Raw genomic sequence first — 16,574 nt, forward strand, 5'->3', positions numbered from 1 at the left:
GGTCTTTGGTGCAAAAGCTATCTTACCTATTGAGGTCGAGATACCATCTCTACGAGTTTCCTTGCATAATTTGATAGATGGTGAAGCATATAGAGTATCACGTCTTCAAGACTTGGAACTACTTGATGAAAAACAACAAGCTGCATACAATCACCTCAAAGCCTATTAGTAGCGCAGGAGCAGAAGCTATAATCATCGGGTTAGACCTCGTACATTTGAGGTAGGTGATCTAGTTCTCCAAGAAAATCCCCGTAACCAACCAAATAGAGAACATCAGGGAAAGTTTGAATCAAACTGGCTGGGTCCATATGTTATCACTACTATATTTGGGTCTGGGGCATATCAGTTGGCCACTTCAGAAGGAGAACCACTAGCAGATCCGATCAACAGCATGCACCTCAAACGGTTTTATACATAAGATGTATAGAGCATCATCAGGCTCCCATACATACCAGAAAAATACCAAAAACATTTAGAAAAATGTCCTGAAGAAAATACAAAAACATCAAAATAGTAAAGAAAGATCATGCATCCAAACGGTGAACAACCACTCCGGTGGCACCTTGGGTAAGTGCGATGGTGAAAACCTGGCAAACAGGCGCCACTCGTAAAGGCTATGGCTCCATTATCTTTCAAACTTGTTGCGATCACATTCAGTACATACACACATCCATCTGTCCAAATCATGGCTTGTTATTGATCTGAAATCAAGAAAAGTACTCCATGCGTCTTGCATCCTGCTTTTTCATAGTCATGTCTAAAAACTGGGGGTAATGCCCTTAACCTATTGATGGAAGTGGATTCTACATTACTTGTGATTTGTTGGGTTCTTCATTCAAAACTGTCTCACAAAATCGAAAAACATTCAAAACAATCACCAAAATATCAAAAACATTGGAAAACTATCTCACAAAAATCCAAAAACATCAGAAAACATCAAAAATCAAACAAAAGCATGGCAACACCTTGTACATACTCATCTAAGCAGATACCAACTAAACATTGTGCAATATGCAAATGACGATCACTTATCAAATCAACCAAACAACCACATCAACACACAAACTGTCTTAACAAGGATGCATCCTTCCTTACCAAAACAAAGACATGATATCGTTTTCTTTGACAAGAAAATGTTGTTTAAGCTATCAAATACTTGGTTGATTTGTAGGTTATTCATTCATTTATATATATCAGGTTCCTACACTACTCCAGGATATCCACAAGTGATTAGAGTGGTCGTGTTGGTTCCTAAGCATTGTTTGTATGTCTTCTACGAATTATTCTGCTAAAATTCTGGGGCATGTACTAATGGTGTCTATGTGGGAAGTTCACTAAGTCACATGATCTTATGCAACATACAGTCATAGATCACTACGACTTGCTAACTACAGCGTATACCTCGACCATATGAGCATAAACCATTATCGAGGATCCATATTCTTTATTCTTTATATATGTTGTTTGCTTGCAGGTACAATGCTCCATCTTTTGTTCCTACTACCTCATCCACGCTCGATAATGATTTATCTCTTATGAACTTGTCTCAAGATATGATTGGCAAAAGATCAAGGAGGACATTCCAAGTCATGCATGAAAGGAGATAATCCTTATCTGTTCCACAAGCAATACTCAGGTCAACTTGATCCATTATATCAAGTTGCTTGTATTAACTTGCTATATCAAAATCCATGTAAGGAATCCTCAGGTCATCTTGAATCATTATGTCAAGTTGCTTGTATTTTCTTACAACATTTTTAAGCTCAATGATGAAAATAAAGCACTATGGATCGTCATTCCATCTCATCTGTTTATATTGCATTTCGTTGCATGTCATCCATCCATTTAAAAATTTATTATTCATATGCATGATTTTTTGTGCAAATGTGAACAAGACTACTATGAGAGGTTATCTAAAAATTGAGTTGGTCTTGGATACAATCACGACAGAGTTCTCTGATACATCATCAGTGCATCATGCAAAGTTTAAACAACCTTACATTCATCTATCATAATCACATCATCATTTCATTACATTTAGCTACATTTGCATTAGCCTAGTTCATTATCATATACTTGCATATAGCTCTATTCAAATTTTTAGCCATTCATTAGCATGCATTTAATATCATTTTGTTGCACTTACTACATATAGTTCATTCTCATTTACTTGCATTAGTATCACTATATCATTTCATTATTACACTCATGACATTTAGATTCATTTATATGATAAATTGTCCTTATTTGCATTTACTACCTTGATTAGCCATTACAAATGCATTTATTTAGTACCATTTAAGATTCATTAAGAAAGCATTCATTATACTTTTAATTGCATTAAGGTGCGGTTATTCATTACCCATGAGTTGCATTATCATCACATTATCATTTCACTTCATATTTGTCATTTAGCTCATAACATAAACCCATTTGTATTAACATTCGTTTATACATATGCATTCATTTAGAAATCATCATATAAACATTTGTACTTTACATTTGTTTATCCATATCACATTCATCTAAAGACCATCTAAATGCATTTATATACATCAATCATTTATTTTAACACATTAAATCAACATCATTGCATATCATCATCTTATCATCAAATTCACCATAAAGTACAAGAAATTGTCTATATCATCATATGCATACATAATCATCAAGGCATTACATACATAAAGCATCACATCTACAAATCATGCATATTAACCTGCATCCATATGTTAACATCACAATCATAAAACATGCATATAGACATCATGTAGGAATACATCATCATGAAACATACATATAGGAATCATCTCATCCATACATATGCATAGCAAGTACAAGTATCCATCTAAGCATAAATCATAAGATCATCATCCTGTATAAAATCCATACATATCCAACATGCATATCATCACAAAAATATAGGATCTCCTCATATATATCATATCATATTGCCAAAAACATACATGTATTAGAGTACAATGAAGTCCAAAATATTGGCTACCAAGAGCCATCCAAGACACAGTCCAACATAACAAATGTAACATGCATGCAAAATGCTCTCTCAGATACCACTCTGACCAGATGTTGCACTACCATCACCACCTGCTCCCCCACTAGTCACTGCATCACCTGATCTATCTCTCCATGGAGGACCCATCACACCCCCACTAGCCCCTGCATCACTTGATCTATCTCTCCGTGGAGGACCCATCACACCCCCACTGCTCTGCAGCCTCTGTGATCGCTCTGATCTTGCCCGCCGCATCTGGGAATAACTAAGTGTTCGCTGACTAGCTGACACCACCCGATCATATAATCTCCGCCAATAATCCATCTCCATCCATCCATCATCGGCATCTGGAGATTTTTGTTCACACACACTGGGGCATTTATTTTCCTAACAAAAGTGCTATTCTGCCTTCAACAGCGCTAAAGGGTTGACAAAAGCGCTAAATCAACTACCCAATAGCGCTAAAACATCAAAAGCGCTATACTGACTATGCAAAAGTGCTACTTCATAACAAAAATGCTCAATCAACCATATAATAGCGCTAAACAAGCAAAAGCACTAAAATATCTATGCAGTAGCGCTAGACTGGACAGTAGCGCTAAAACCACTATGCAATAGCACTAATTTAGTTGACAACAGCGCTACAACACAGTTTTAGTGCTATTGTCTTAACTCAACTTTGACCTAGCTAAAAACCTATCAAAAATGCATGAAATTCAAAAATTCAAATTCACATACCGATGGTCCGTAGTCGTCTGGCCGCTGGAATCGTCAAACTCACTCTAATCGGTGCTCTGATATGGGAACCGGCATCCTGATCGCTCCTTGCTCTTTCAAAAAATCAAAACCAGAGCTCAAATTTCACTATGGATGCGAATGCAAATGACCCTGTTTTCATCCCTTCCTCCCCATATATACCCTTCGTCGTAAACCTAATTTTACCCTGCTCACCATCGTAGTCCCCGTTAACTTCCCGAGCCTCTTATTTCTTCATATTATCTCCGATTTTTTCTATTTTTCACCAGTATTACTAAATTTTTCTCTTCTACCACCCTGCCAATTTTCATTATTTTTCAAGAGGTTGCTTGATTTTTCAAAAAAAATCAGCCCATCTCTCGAGGGGGCATACCACCCATTAAATTAACATTTATGGGGCATATTTCTTCACACCTATTTTTCTTTCTTTGAAACGACGCGATAAACCGCACCGTCTCAAAAAAGGGCAAATGTAGTCACATAAATTTGTCTAGTTTAATTAAATGAATATTTGCTATTTATTTGATTAAAAATCCACTAGCCATCAGTTAATTAAATTAATATTTAATTAATTCATCTTCAAACATTCTTCTATTAATTAAATAAATTATTTAATTTATTTTAATTAATTCATTAAACCAAATTCAAATCAATTAAATGAATAAATCCTATTTATTCAATTTAATCCCCTTTCCTCTTTTAAATAAATTAAATAAAACATTTATTTAAATCATTTATTCCCCCCCACTTGCATTTTCCTACAAATGCAACTTGGAACCACAAATTAAAATAAATGAATTTTATTTTAATAAAAAACTTATTTTCCCCCACCCACCAAACTCACTTGCAATCCTAACCCCCTTCTAGATTCTTCTAAGTCCTTCCTAATTAACATGATCCATCCCCTAATTATTGTCACATTCCTAAGCAACTTGGAGTCACTTCTCAAAGACTTCAAAGTCTTTGAAAAGCATTTAATGTTGTGTGTGTTCAACAAATTGACCTCTAAAGTCTTCCAAACCACTTATGGTTCTTACATGACCATTTATGGTTAACCCCTATCTCAACCCTCATATGACTCATGTGTCTCCTCAAGCATTTATTGCTTTGACCATGGTTATCCCTTTTACCTTTGCACAAGAATTTATCCATTGGATAAAGCATTATCCTTTAAATAATAAATTTATTCACTCAACCCAACCATTGACCTTAACTCCCAAGTTAACCCTCAAGTCATGTCAAGCATTTAATGTTTCTTCCCTCTCCTCTCAACCCCTCATGTTGACACTTGTCATCCTGGGATTGGGTTGAAAGCCCTCACATGGATTGAATATCATTCAATCCTAACCCTTGTTGAGATTACTCAATCTCAACCATCCATTGCTCCATTTTTCCTATAAATAGAGCCCATTTTTTCATAATCCAGATTCTGAAAACTTGTATGCATTTAATCTATAGTGAATTTTAGAGAGAGTATTTAACATAAATCACATATATTGTCATTTTGGACTAAAATAAATTTTAGTTCATTTCATAGCATGTTTAATTAGTTTGTTTTACACTTGCATAACATAGTTAAAATATTTCAATCTTGAACCTCCATAAGACATCCGTAGTGCAAAAAGTTGTTGAGAGCTACACTAATTTGGAACTTGGAGAAGAGAGGAACAAGGGAGAAGGAGCTAAGAGCATGTTAGAAGACATTTGGAGATGTCTTGTTATATTTACTTCCATAGTTAAATGTTTTAACATGTTTTTAGTGTCTCTTTTGATATGCCTACTTAGGCTTGTTTTTGGTTGAATAACACTAACTTTTATCTTTGTTTCTTGTGTTTTTGTGTGTTATACGACCACAAGTTCTCGTCTAACAATTGTGTATTTTGCAAAGCATCACATACACAATAGGAAATATGTGTGAGAATGAACCTAAGCTTTCTTTAGACACACTAAAATAATATGGACACATATTAAGAGGGCTTATGGTTACACACACCGGGGATGTCTTGAAGCGTTGAGTGAATTCATATTCCAAAAAATTCTTTGTAGAAACTATTCACAAACCTTTGAGAAGAAAGGAAGTCCTTTGGTGAATCAACTTCCCATCTCTAAATAGAATGATGTCAAAGCAATCAGAGATAGGGACCACAACAACTAGGTGCAAGTTGAGGCACTAGATGATGAAATGGGTATGAGTGGAATGCACAAATGGGAAATGTACTAAGGATGTTTGTCTTGACCATGGCTTTTGGTAGGTAGGGGCTAGAAGGTACGCTAGGTCATGGATTTTTCAGTAGGATAATAGAGTGGTATTCCCCCATGCAACATTTGACCGATGTGTTTGAAATCTGGCTAGTCATATTAACTAGTTGGTTCTGGGTTTGCTCCCATGGTGATGGAGATTTTTTGTTGATATCAAATTCATGGTTATTACCATATATAGTCTTCATGTTTATATATATATATATGATCTACTTTCTATATCAAAATAAATGTCTTATTTTTAATGGGTGAAAAATGCATCTCTAGCACTTTTTCTCATTATTTTGAACTCGCCTTGATCAGTTGTGCTTAGGGCAATGATCTAATGTGTATTTGTTTTGTTTTTGCATAAATGTCTACATTGTCCTGGGGCCTTGATTGAATCAAACTCTATGCATGCCAAGGATCCAAAGCTAATTTTTAGATCCCCCATGCCTCATCCTAAGTGATATCCACAAACGCAATGCTAAAACATTGTGGTTTTAAGCCCCAAAATTCCCCAATCAAATTCAAGCATGTGTCCAAGTTGAGCTCCATTACTTGTTAAGTGTGAACTATTCAAATTTGCATGTTGGGATGCTACACAAAACAACAAACCCTAATTCAATATAGAGATACAAAAATCAACTTGTGACATCATAACCTCACATAACCTACATGAGTGCACAGAGCAGATAAACTATGCATATGCATTATCTTCGTGTGTCTTTCAACTTGTTCAAAATTAATAAATTGATCGAAGAGCTTGACTAAGATGAATGACAGGAAGCATATTGCCTTCCTCTCCCAGCACAAGTAGTTCCAACTGTTCTTATCAGCACCATGTTCAGATATTACAGGCAAACATACTTCTAGGATTTCATATAGTATGTTCAAATCCACAAAAGGAGGTCAAATCTGCACAAAAGGTTCCAAGCAGCAAATCCCACGATCAGCTCTGCAGCTGCAAGATTGACCTAAAAAGGAATCAGTGAGTCTTGAGTTTGTCAGGACTCACCTCATGAAAATCTGATTGCTGGACACACAGACATCTAACATAAAGTCATCTAAAACACTATGGTATTCACCAAGCCCTAGAACTAAACAGACATCGTTTTTTGATGATTTAAACACTAATTTATGAACATGTTCATGTAGTGTTTCCAAATAAACCCAAATATCTAGGTTCATTTACTTATTGCTTATATGCAATTAATTAATCTAGATTTTTAAATAGGGTGGTTTTACTTCCTTACACTATTAAATCATTTATCTAAACTCAACCTTGTCATTTAAGATGGAAGATAACTCCTACATAACTGCAATACTTCTGAAATAAAATTTAATTGTTAATGCACACCCTTGCTAATCCCACTATAATTTTAAAACATTTGCCACACAGAACTATCCATGTACCGTCCATTTCCTTGCTATATACCAGAATATGGAAATTTTGCTTTCAAATTGTCTAAATCGCTACCTTGTTGAAGAACCTTCAATAACCAGAGGATTGAGTGATCTACTCCCACATAAAAGGTCCTAATTGTTTCAAAGCATATTTCAAAAGTTAAAACACATCTAGGTGATTAATGCGCTGCAAGGTAAACAAAAATAATATTGTAAGCTAATCTATTCGCTGTTCAAATTTGGTTTTGTTGATGGCTTTAAAATGAAGATGAAACTGCCTTGCATTAAAAATAATATACGTTTTACAAGGCATTCAACAACATTTAACAAAACGTTTCTGCAACAAGAAACAGAGAACCTCAGGTATTGAAATTACTGGAAACACTATACTAAATTAATCCATTAATGAGTTTCATAGCAAATCAACAGGAACAAGGTGAGCTCAACCATCTCTCAGCTCTCCCCTCCTTATGCAAGTTCAAGCTGGACCAACAAGAACCCCTTGAGATGAACCTTCTTTGCGCTCTCCATCTTTTGGGATGTCATCATCTCCTTTCCTGATCTTGATCTTATATTTAGCCTCATAGTCCATGATCTCTTTTTTCTTCCTCTGCAATGCCTCCATGAGTCTAGAAATTACCTCCTGCAGGCCTTCTTTGTTCCGCTGTACAGCAGGCAAAACCTCAGCAATTGTCCGCTTTACCAGTACCCCACCTATCATTCGGTAACAGTGTCTGGATGGATCCAAAGGTTGAATCGCCCCAATAACCAGTGAGTGCTCACTCAATTCCATCTCCAACTCTGTAATCTTAGAATGGAGTTGGTTGAGTTCTGATCGTAATGCACTCCATTGATTAGCAACTGCTTGCTCATTAATAGGTTCCTCACTACGATCTGTAGCTCGATCTGCCATTTCTGCTACAAAAGACCAGGTCAAGTATAATCCCTGCAGATATCAGAAAGACAGAAACTAAAACCAATTCAAAATTATAAAAAGAATGCAGGAGAGGTAGCAGAAGGGAACAAGAAACTTCGAACGTTTCTAAGATTAAAGCAAGCATTGTAAAAATGTATATTTCAGCCTTCACAACAATTACTACTGCAGCTAGAGAGTGTATTCACTATCCTGAGACTTCTGAGACCATCTTGAAAGTTGATAAATCATAGCAGAGTCTAAAATTTGCCACTTAAAATGGAATGTTTTCCAAACTTCTACAATTGCAAAAAAAAAATCTTCTTTGGTTATAGTAGAATCTAACCAGTTTTACATATTACATAGTACAAACTCACTCCACATTTTTCTCCATGACTCTCTCATTGACAGCTTAATTTTAATTTATAAACCTAAAACCAAGCCTTCACAACAATTACTACTTCAGCTAGAGAGTGTATTCACTATCCTGAAACTTCTGAGACCATCTTGAAAGTTGATAAATCATAGCAGAGTCTAAAATTTGCCACTTAAAATGGAATGTTTTCTAAACTTCTACAATTGCACAAAAAAAATCTTCTTTGGTTATAGTAGAATCTAACCAGTTTTACATATTATATAGTACAAACTCACTCCACGTTTTTCTCCATGACTCTCATTGACAGCTTAATTTTAATTTATAAACCTAAAACCAATCTACTCTTTAATTTTTAAAGATCATTTTGAACTTCACTTAATTAAGCTCTCTTATCTGGTGATCTTTAAATATTGGACCTCAACTTGATATTATTGAAGTTTTCCTGCTAGCAATGACATGTTCTCCTTTTTCACTTCAGGTCAATTGCAATGAATGAATATCCACAAACTGTGTCAGAGCTTCATTTAGAAGTTAAAATTGGAAATTTCTGCAGTCTCATTCAGACACATTTTGTCTCTCTAAAGTAGTGAGATATTAGTAGCCAGTGTCAGAATATTACTAACCAGTCAACTTTACAAGACTCCAATCATGACAATTGATGATGGATTTCCTTCAGCTCTATTCATTTCTCCTCGTCATCCCATTTATTTCAAAGCATATTATAGAACATATTGAAACCAAATCATGAGCATGGGCTTAATAATGAGCCTTAGAAGCTACATGGATTTCCTACTATCATTGAAATGTTCTTTAGTGGTATGATTATTTAATTGCAACTTACTATATAAAGTTTAGTGTATTTTTATTACTTGGGTAGGATAGGACAATTGAACCCTTCTAAGAAGAAAATCATCAAGAAATATACCGCTTTGCTCAAGAACTGGACGCATTTGTATGAATTTTGTAGGGGTTTTAACCTAATAAACCTTTTAATAAAGAAAAATTAGTTTCCTTCTGATATTTCTAGAATTTTACTTCAGATATGGCTCATTTTTTTGGGCAGCCAAATCCCTACAAATTCAGCACGGCTAAAATTAGTGTTAATTTTCAAACGCAATTCCACATGTATCTGCACCGTATTTCTGCCATATTATATCCGTACCCGTTTCTGGTACGACAGTACGCGTACCAGGGGAGGTAGGGTGCGGTATCCGGTTACCTTGCTTACAACTATTCCTCATGGAGACAATTGCAAAACAGTTGTACTAAATATGTACATGAAACTATAGTTGAACCTACTGATGCCAATGCAAAGGCAGTGTGGCAGATAAACCATGAGAAAGCCCTTGGTCACATTTGCTTTTAGTATCTTTTGATTTACAATTTCATCTTGAAACAAGCAAAACACCTAAAGAGGCTTGGGATGCTATTGAAAAATTGCACTGTAAAACTCACAAAATTAGTGGTTATCAGATTTATAACAATTCGCTGAATCTTGATCCTAAAAGATTTAATCAGATTAAAGACTACATTTCAAAGATAGGACAGCTAAGAACACAACAAAAGACTACCAAACTGTGAAAGAGGATCTACAAACAATTCTAAATATGTCATCCAAACTTGTTCTTGATTATTTAGTATTTGCTTCCAACTTTCATACCCATCGGCTTTCTATGGGAGTTGCATATAGGGAGCTTACGTTTCATAAATTTTCTAATCTTCTAATCCAATAGGAAGCAAAATTAATTCAACTGAGCCTCATCAAGTCTTCTAAGCCAAGCACTAGCAGCTAGTGAGCCTAAAGTACAAAAAGAATTGGGGACTCCTGAAAAGAAACAAAAGAAGAAAAAGAAAAAAGACAATGCACAATTAGATCATGAATTCTCCCTCAAAGGGAGAATCATTCTGTAATGTCCCCTAATTAGTTATAATTCAAATTAGCCTAAATTTGCCCAAATCTAAAATACGTAATTAAGTCTATGGGAGTACCTTTGTATACTGTTTTCCTGCAACACAAAATTAGAAAACATATATGAAGTAATACTTAAAAACTGAAACATATGCTAATGAATTAGATTGAGTGATACAATCCTTTAATGTATTAATTACCAATAGTATTATATTTGTTAGATAAAATCAGATTGTAGGTTAGTTGCCATTCTTTATTATCCAATTCTCAGTGCACTAGGGTAGGCTAGCTGCATAGGGTGTCCAAGAGACCCTCCACCCTAGGCCCAAGAGCAGATGCTACATCCCTCTTGGCTCCATATGGCAGGTGTTTAGCATCCATAATGGAGTGGCATACCCAGTGAGGCATTCTATCGCCGTTCCCCCTCATCACAACCACCTCCTTTCTTAAGCCCAAGAGCAGATGCTACACCCCTCTTGGCTCCATGTGGCAGGTTTTAAGCATCCACTATGGAGTGGCATACCTAAGAGAGGGTCCCTTATATACAATGAACAATCTTGTCTATGATACTCCAATGAAATTATATTTAATGTCCAATTCAGTCCATCACAGATATACGGTTACTATAATTGTTTATACTTAAAATTGTAATCACAAGTTCCATTATATTATGTTAGTGCATTATATCAGGTTATCATCAACGTTTTATATTAATAATATCTTGTTATCATCATTCATCCTTTATTTGCCATTATTTCATTATAATTGTTAGCTTGTCCCTTATTTACCATTATTCCAAATTATAAACAGATTTTGGTGGTATTATCCATCCTTAGATTACAGCAACAGATATATGTGTGTGTGTGTGTGTGTGTGCGTGTGTGTGTGTTACATTCATTCTTTAATTACCAGTCCTACAGTATGCAATTATCTTAATACAGACTTGAGACTTGGATAACATTTGCCTCCCACCCTTATATCGTATTAATGAAATCTATCTTAATTAGGATCATATGTAGTAATTTAGTTTCAACAACATCAATGACCTGTTATGCTGCAATGCTAAATCAGAATGCTAAGTCAGAAACCTCACATACCTGTTGCTGACCCTATTCGCTATTAATCCTTACTGGCAACCTTCCTATCTTACCCGATTCCCCTTTCTTCCTCCTCATGTCTATTGGAACATATCAATCCTTCCTATCGTGGGTGGAGAGACGACTACCAACGGTCATACCTTTTAGTGGCAGCGACCCCTTTGAAAGGTCATTGCCTTTCCCTTTTAATCATATGTATGCCCTTTGGCAAGAGACGCGCTTTCATCATTAGCACCCTTTGAAAGAGTGCAACTCGTTATTTCTGCCCTTTCAAAGGGACACAACCTTTCACAATCAGACCTGCACTTCATATTTAGGTCAGTTCTGCACTTCTGGTTCCCCAAATTATCCCCGCTCAAATGAGACTCTCTTCTCCCTTTTATACCTCATATTTGGGAGTCACAACTTATCATTTCATGCCTTTTGTCCACTCATTAACTTAATTAAATTTTTATTTTATTTAATTATATTCTTTTATATTTTCATTTAAATTTTATTTTTATTCCTTTAAATTTTTATTTTATTATTAATATTTACCATTAATGTCTATTTCAGAGTGGGGACATTACATCATCTAAATAGGAAATGCCCAAATGTGTATGTTGCAAACTAGGGCATGATGAGCATCTATGTTATCCAAATCAAATTGATGCGCTGAAGCATCTTCTATAGACAAAATCAAAATTGCCTTCAACTATGTCAGGCGGTTCATCTCCTTCAAAAAATCATTAAAGGCGTGCACTTTTTGGAGTTGCAATTTTTGAGTCAGGGAGATGATTCCTTGATTCTAAAGCTTCACAACATATGGCAACTTCATAAAGTATATTTTCTTCATTTAAGACTTGTTCTACACCAATTATCTTGATGGTTAACACCACATGTATGCATGTTTGTGGGAGAGGGTTTATTGACATGGCTGAGGGATCTTTCAATAATGTCCTTTGTGTACCTTCATTGTCAACTAGTCTCCTTTCCATCTATTAGATCCAACATAGTGGGACAAAGAAAAATGCTGAATTTGCATCAGATTTTGTTTTCATTCAGAGTTTGCGGAGTGGAGATATTGCCATAGTTAGCAAGTCAGATGGTTGGTCTACATTGTACACCTCACATTTTTCTCCTGATGTCCCTTTAGTTGACATTCACACTCAAGCATACACTTTTGCGAAGATGTAGCATGGTCATTTGAACCTGCGAGTCCTTTCCTCAACTAAGTTTCTAGAGATGTGCTAATTTTCCATCTCCTCCATCTCTTGCCTTCATAGAGTTTAGTGTCACCTTCAATAAGGCTTCTAGTGATTCCTTGCAGCAGGACAATCTATGTCTTCCACATATAGCTTCTTGGAATAAGTACTTGACAAATCTTGCAAATTCATTTTGAGTCCCTTCTTGAAGATTTGGAGGACCCTTTTGAGGACTTGAATTTATTCTTTGATGATAATTCCATTGAAGTATCACTTCTTCTTTGGCTCCTATGGCACTTCAGTTTCCATTGTGCTTTGACTTGCCATTATCTTCAGTTGGACCTAGGACACCTAAACCAATCTTGGCACTTCTCATCACTGACTTGGAGATTGGAGGGCAGTTACAAAAGATATTCATCTTGCATTTTCTTCCCTCTTTTCTAGATTGGAAAGAATTTCGGTATGCACCATTGAGTTTACTTCTTCTGAAACTGCATTAGACCTTGCTTTCAAAGTCAACTTTGAAATTTATGTAGTTCCAGTCAATCACCTTCAAACTCAATTTTGTCTTTCTAAATTATTAATGTTAAAGCCATTGTCAGAATTAGGCTTTATAGCTAAAAAAGTCAACCTTTTAAGACTCCATTCATCATAATTGGTAATGGACTATCTTCTTTGAATACATTCAGTTCTGTGTGTCATCCAATAAATATTTCAGAGCATGTTGCGAAACATAATGAAAACCAAATTATCATGTAAATACAGATATTGAACTCATGTATTGTGTCACATCAATGTTTTAATAACTCCCATCTTAACCACAGGCCAGCCAATGCACTAATATGCATAGAGTTCATACTGATGGAACTAACTGTTGAAAGTGACCCAACTCTCAAATGCAGGTATTTTCCCAAAGGTTCATTAGAGACAGCAAATCTCTGAAAGTTATATGTTGTGGATGAAAAAAAAATACTGTCATAAATCAGATAATATTGTACAAGGAAATAGCTTAAAAAATGAATACGTTAAAGAAAACCATGGCAAATGAATACAAGTATATCATTATGGATAAAATGAGGTTGACCGAGGAAAGATGAAAGGGGGAGAGCTTCCCATCAGGAGAATAGCTTCACAAAAAAAATTCATTAGAGTTTTATGAATTTTAATTGATTATAGTTTAAAATTGCAAGTCAAAAGCCTAACTAGAAGTCACCATATGCTTAGAAGTTAAGATCGTGGTGTTGAAGAGGGTTTGGTGATTTTCTGTTTCTATTTGGTTTTCTTTGCATGTCTTTCATAGTTTGCTAGGATTTTTGATCTCTAGTTTCACCTTCATTAGCTCTGTGCAAGGGAGGAGACCACCTCCCCTTTTGCTCATTTAGGGACACAATAGCTGAATCTGGATCTTCAATCCAAGAGAAGGAAATCGATTCTGTGATAGTAGCACTAGGCAAAAATAAGATGGCTCCAACAAGCAATGGATCAAATTCTTGCATGACAGCCCTTTGGGGATTTTCCTCTTATTAGTCTAGATGTGGACAAATTCAAGAAAATTGCCCCCACCTTAGGTAGGAGTTTGATCTGCCGTTGCTTGGGCTCCCAACTTCCTCTAGAAGACATTTTACTTCGGACTAGGAAAAATTGGAAGGCTAATGGAGAATTTGAGCTTTGATCTTGTGAAAAGGGCTATTTTATAGCCACTTTTGCAAATGGATCCAACAAAGACGGGGTTTTTTAAGGTGAGCCTAATTTCTTCACAAATGCAGGTCTATTTATGAAGCATTGGCATGTGGTATTCAATTCTTCTAGGGAAATCCCTGCTACAGTCCCTGTTTGGATATATATGTATGCCCCTCCCAATATTATAGTCTCCTTATGTTTTTGAGATGATTTCCAAATCTTTGGCAGTGGCCATTGATATTTCTTCACCTTTTCATATAGAAGGCTTCTTGGATTATGCTTGGATCTATGTGGAACTTGATCTAACCTACCCACTTCCAAGAAGTAAAACCCTTAAACATAGAGATTTCAAAAGGTCTCAAGCCTTGGATTATGAAAGTATTCATTTAGATAGGGCTGCCAAAAATGTGGCCATCTCATTCGTGAATGTCTAATGCAGACAAGGATCGGAAACCCATTTAAGGGTAGCCAATCTTTGCAGCCTACTCGATCACACACACACAACTACATACAAAAGCCAAAATGCTAGACTCTAATGATTTTATTAAACCCCTGTAACAGAATACAACTTGCATGCAAAATTATAACATGCAGGGGTGGTTTTAGCCACTCCTACAACCAACCTCTCTCACAACAACAAGACTTCATTTTGTCATTCTTATCATTACAATCCCCTTTTTAAGCTACAGGGTTACATTCTTCCACCTAAAACTCTGCTACACAAAGTTCCCTCTTCTTGTGACAGAGGACCCTTACAACACAAAAAATTAAACAATAAATAACAAATACTAACTGTCAAGAAACTCTCCAACTCCTATTACCAACCAGAAAATAAACAATCATGTGGCCTGGGGTTGGGACCGTCAATTCAAATGAAAGAACCAATCAAGAGAAGGCAAATTAGAATCTTGCCACTCTAACCCAAAAGAGACAAACAGCTTGGTCAACAACAATAAACATTCCCAAGAAAGAAATCAGCAACAAGGCCATGGAGTAAAACCAAGCTTTCAAATGTAAGAAATGGCTAAGCATGGAGCCACAAAGCCAATGAATGTTGTAAAGTATAATGGCCAGAAAAACATCTCATAGACAAGGATATACTGCCACATTGTCAAAAGAACAACCAAAAACACAATGCAATAAAGGAAAAGGCAAGGAAGAGTCACACAACTTGACGCAACAACAGAAATGTGAAAATCCAAATCAACAGCCTATGACAAGGAAGAAGGCAATCAAGCAGAAGTTCGAATGTTGCCACACTGTAGAAAATCATTCCATACAAAAAGAACAACCACCACCACAATAGGGAATATCAAAAATAAACCCTGAAATCAGTAGCCATGCTAAAATAGAGGGAAATAAAAAAAGTATGATCCCCCACAATTGACCAACAGGGATAAAATCGGTAATTATTATAAGATGTCATGCCCTGCCTTAAACCCTAGTCACAGCAGTCATAAATCTCTTCTAGAAGATATCTTGGAGAGCAACATGACGTCCAACGACAATCAATGACATTGTTTTCCTGAAACTTACGTGGATGTACCTCCCCCTCCATGAATCCTCAACTTTGGTGCCCTCTGCAGAGGTATTTCCTAGAGTTTTTTAAAAGAAACTAATTTGGATCAGAAGGGCATGATTCAAGAGCTTCCTCATGCATGCATGCATTGCTTCTTCATTAGCCTTCACATGTATATACCAGCGGTACCCAGGGACACGTTTTTGGCATAATTTGACCCGCCCCAGAAACAGGGACGTCCCGGAAACTTTCGGAAACCCGTACTCTAGCTGTCCCATACAATTAATGATTGAAATTTGATTATTTGTTTGACTTCCACTCTCATGCAAACTCTCAATTTAAATTATTTAACACAAACCTAATATGTTAAGGTTTTATAATGTATATACACATGCTTTATCCATGTTTTTATACGAATATTTAAAATTTCCCTATATATTTTAAATTTTCCCTATTTTTTATATAGCTGTCCCCACTGCCGT

General features: G+C 35.9%; 1 protein-coding gene across 3 annotated transcripts in view; it reads right to left on the reverse strand.

Annotated features, from left to right (window-relative positions):
- Positions 1-7,677: 7,677 nt before the first annotated feature.
- The window catches only part of LOC131028060 (prefoldin subunit 2), a 28,418-nt gene continuing 19,521 nt past the window's right edge, over positions 7,678-16,574 (reverse strand). Inside the window, exon 2 of one of the 3 annotated variants that reach the window (XM_057958254.2) lies at positions 7,678-8,329. In XM_057958254.2, the coding sequence (XP_057814237.1) occupies positions 7,893-8,327 (435 nt within the window). In that variant the 5' untranslated portion in view covers positions 8,328-8,329 and the 3' untranslated portion in view covers positions 7,678-7,892. Of the gene's footprint in view, positions 8,385-16,574 lie in introns of all 3 variants that reach the window. The other 2 variants (XM_057958253.2, XM_057958252.2) reach the window with 2 other exon arrangements.

The sequence above is a fragment of the Cryptomeria japonica genome, chromosome 5 (assembly GCF_030272615.1).
Source record: "Cryptomeria japonica chromosome 5, Sugi_1.0, whole genome shotgun sequence".
NCBI lineage: Eukaryota > Viridiplantae > Streptophyta > Pinopsida > Cupressales > Cupressaceae > Cryptomeria > Cryptomeria japonica.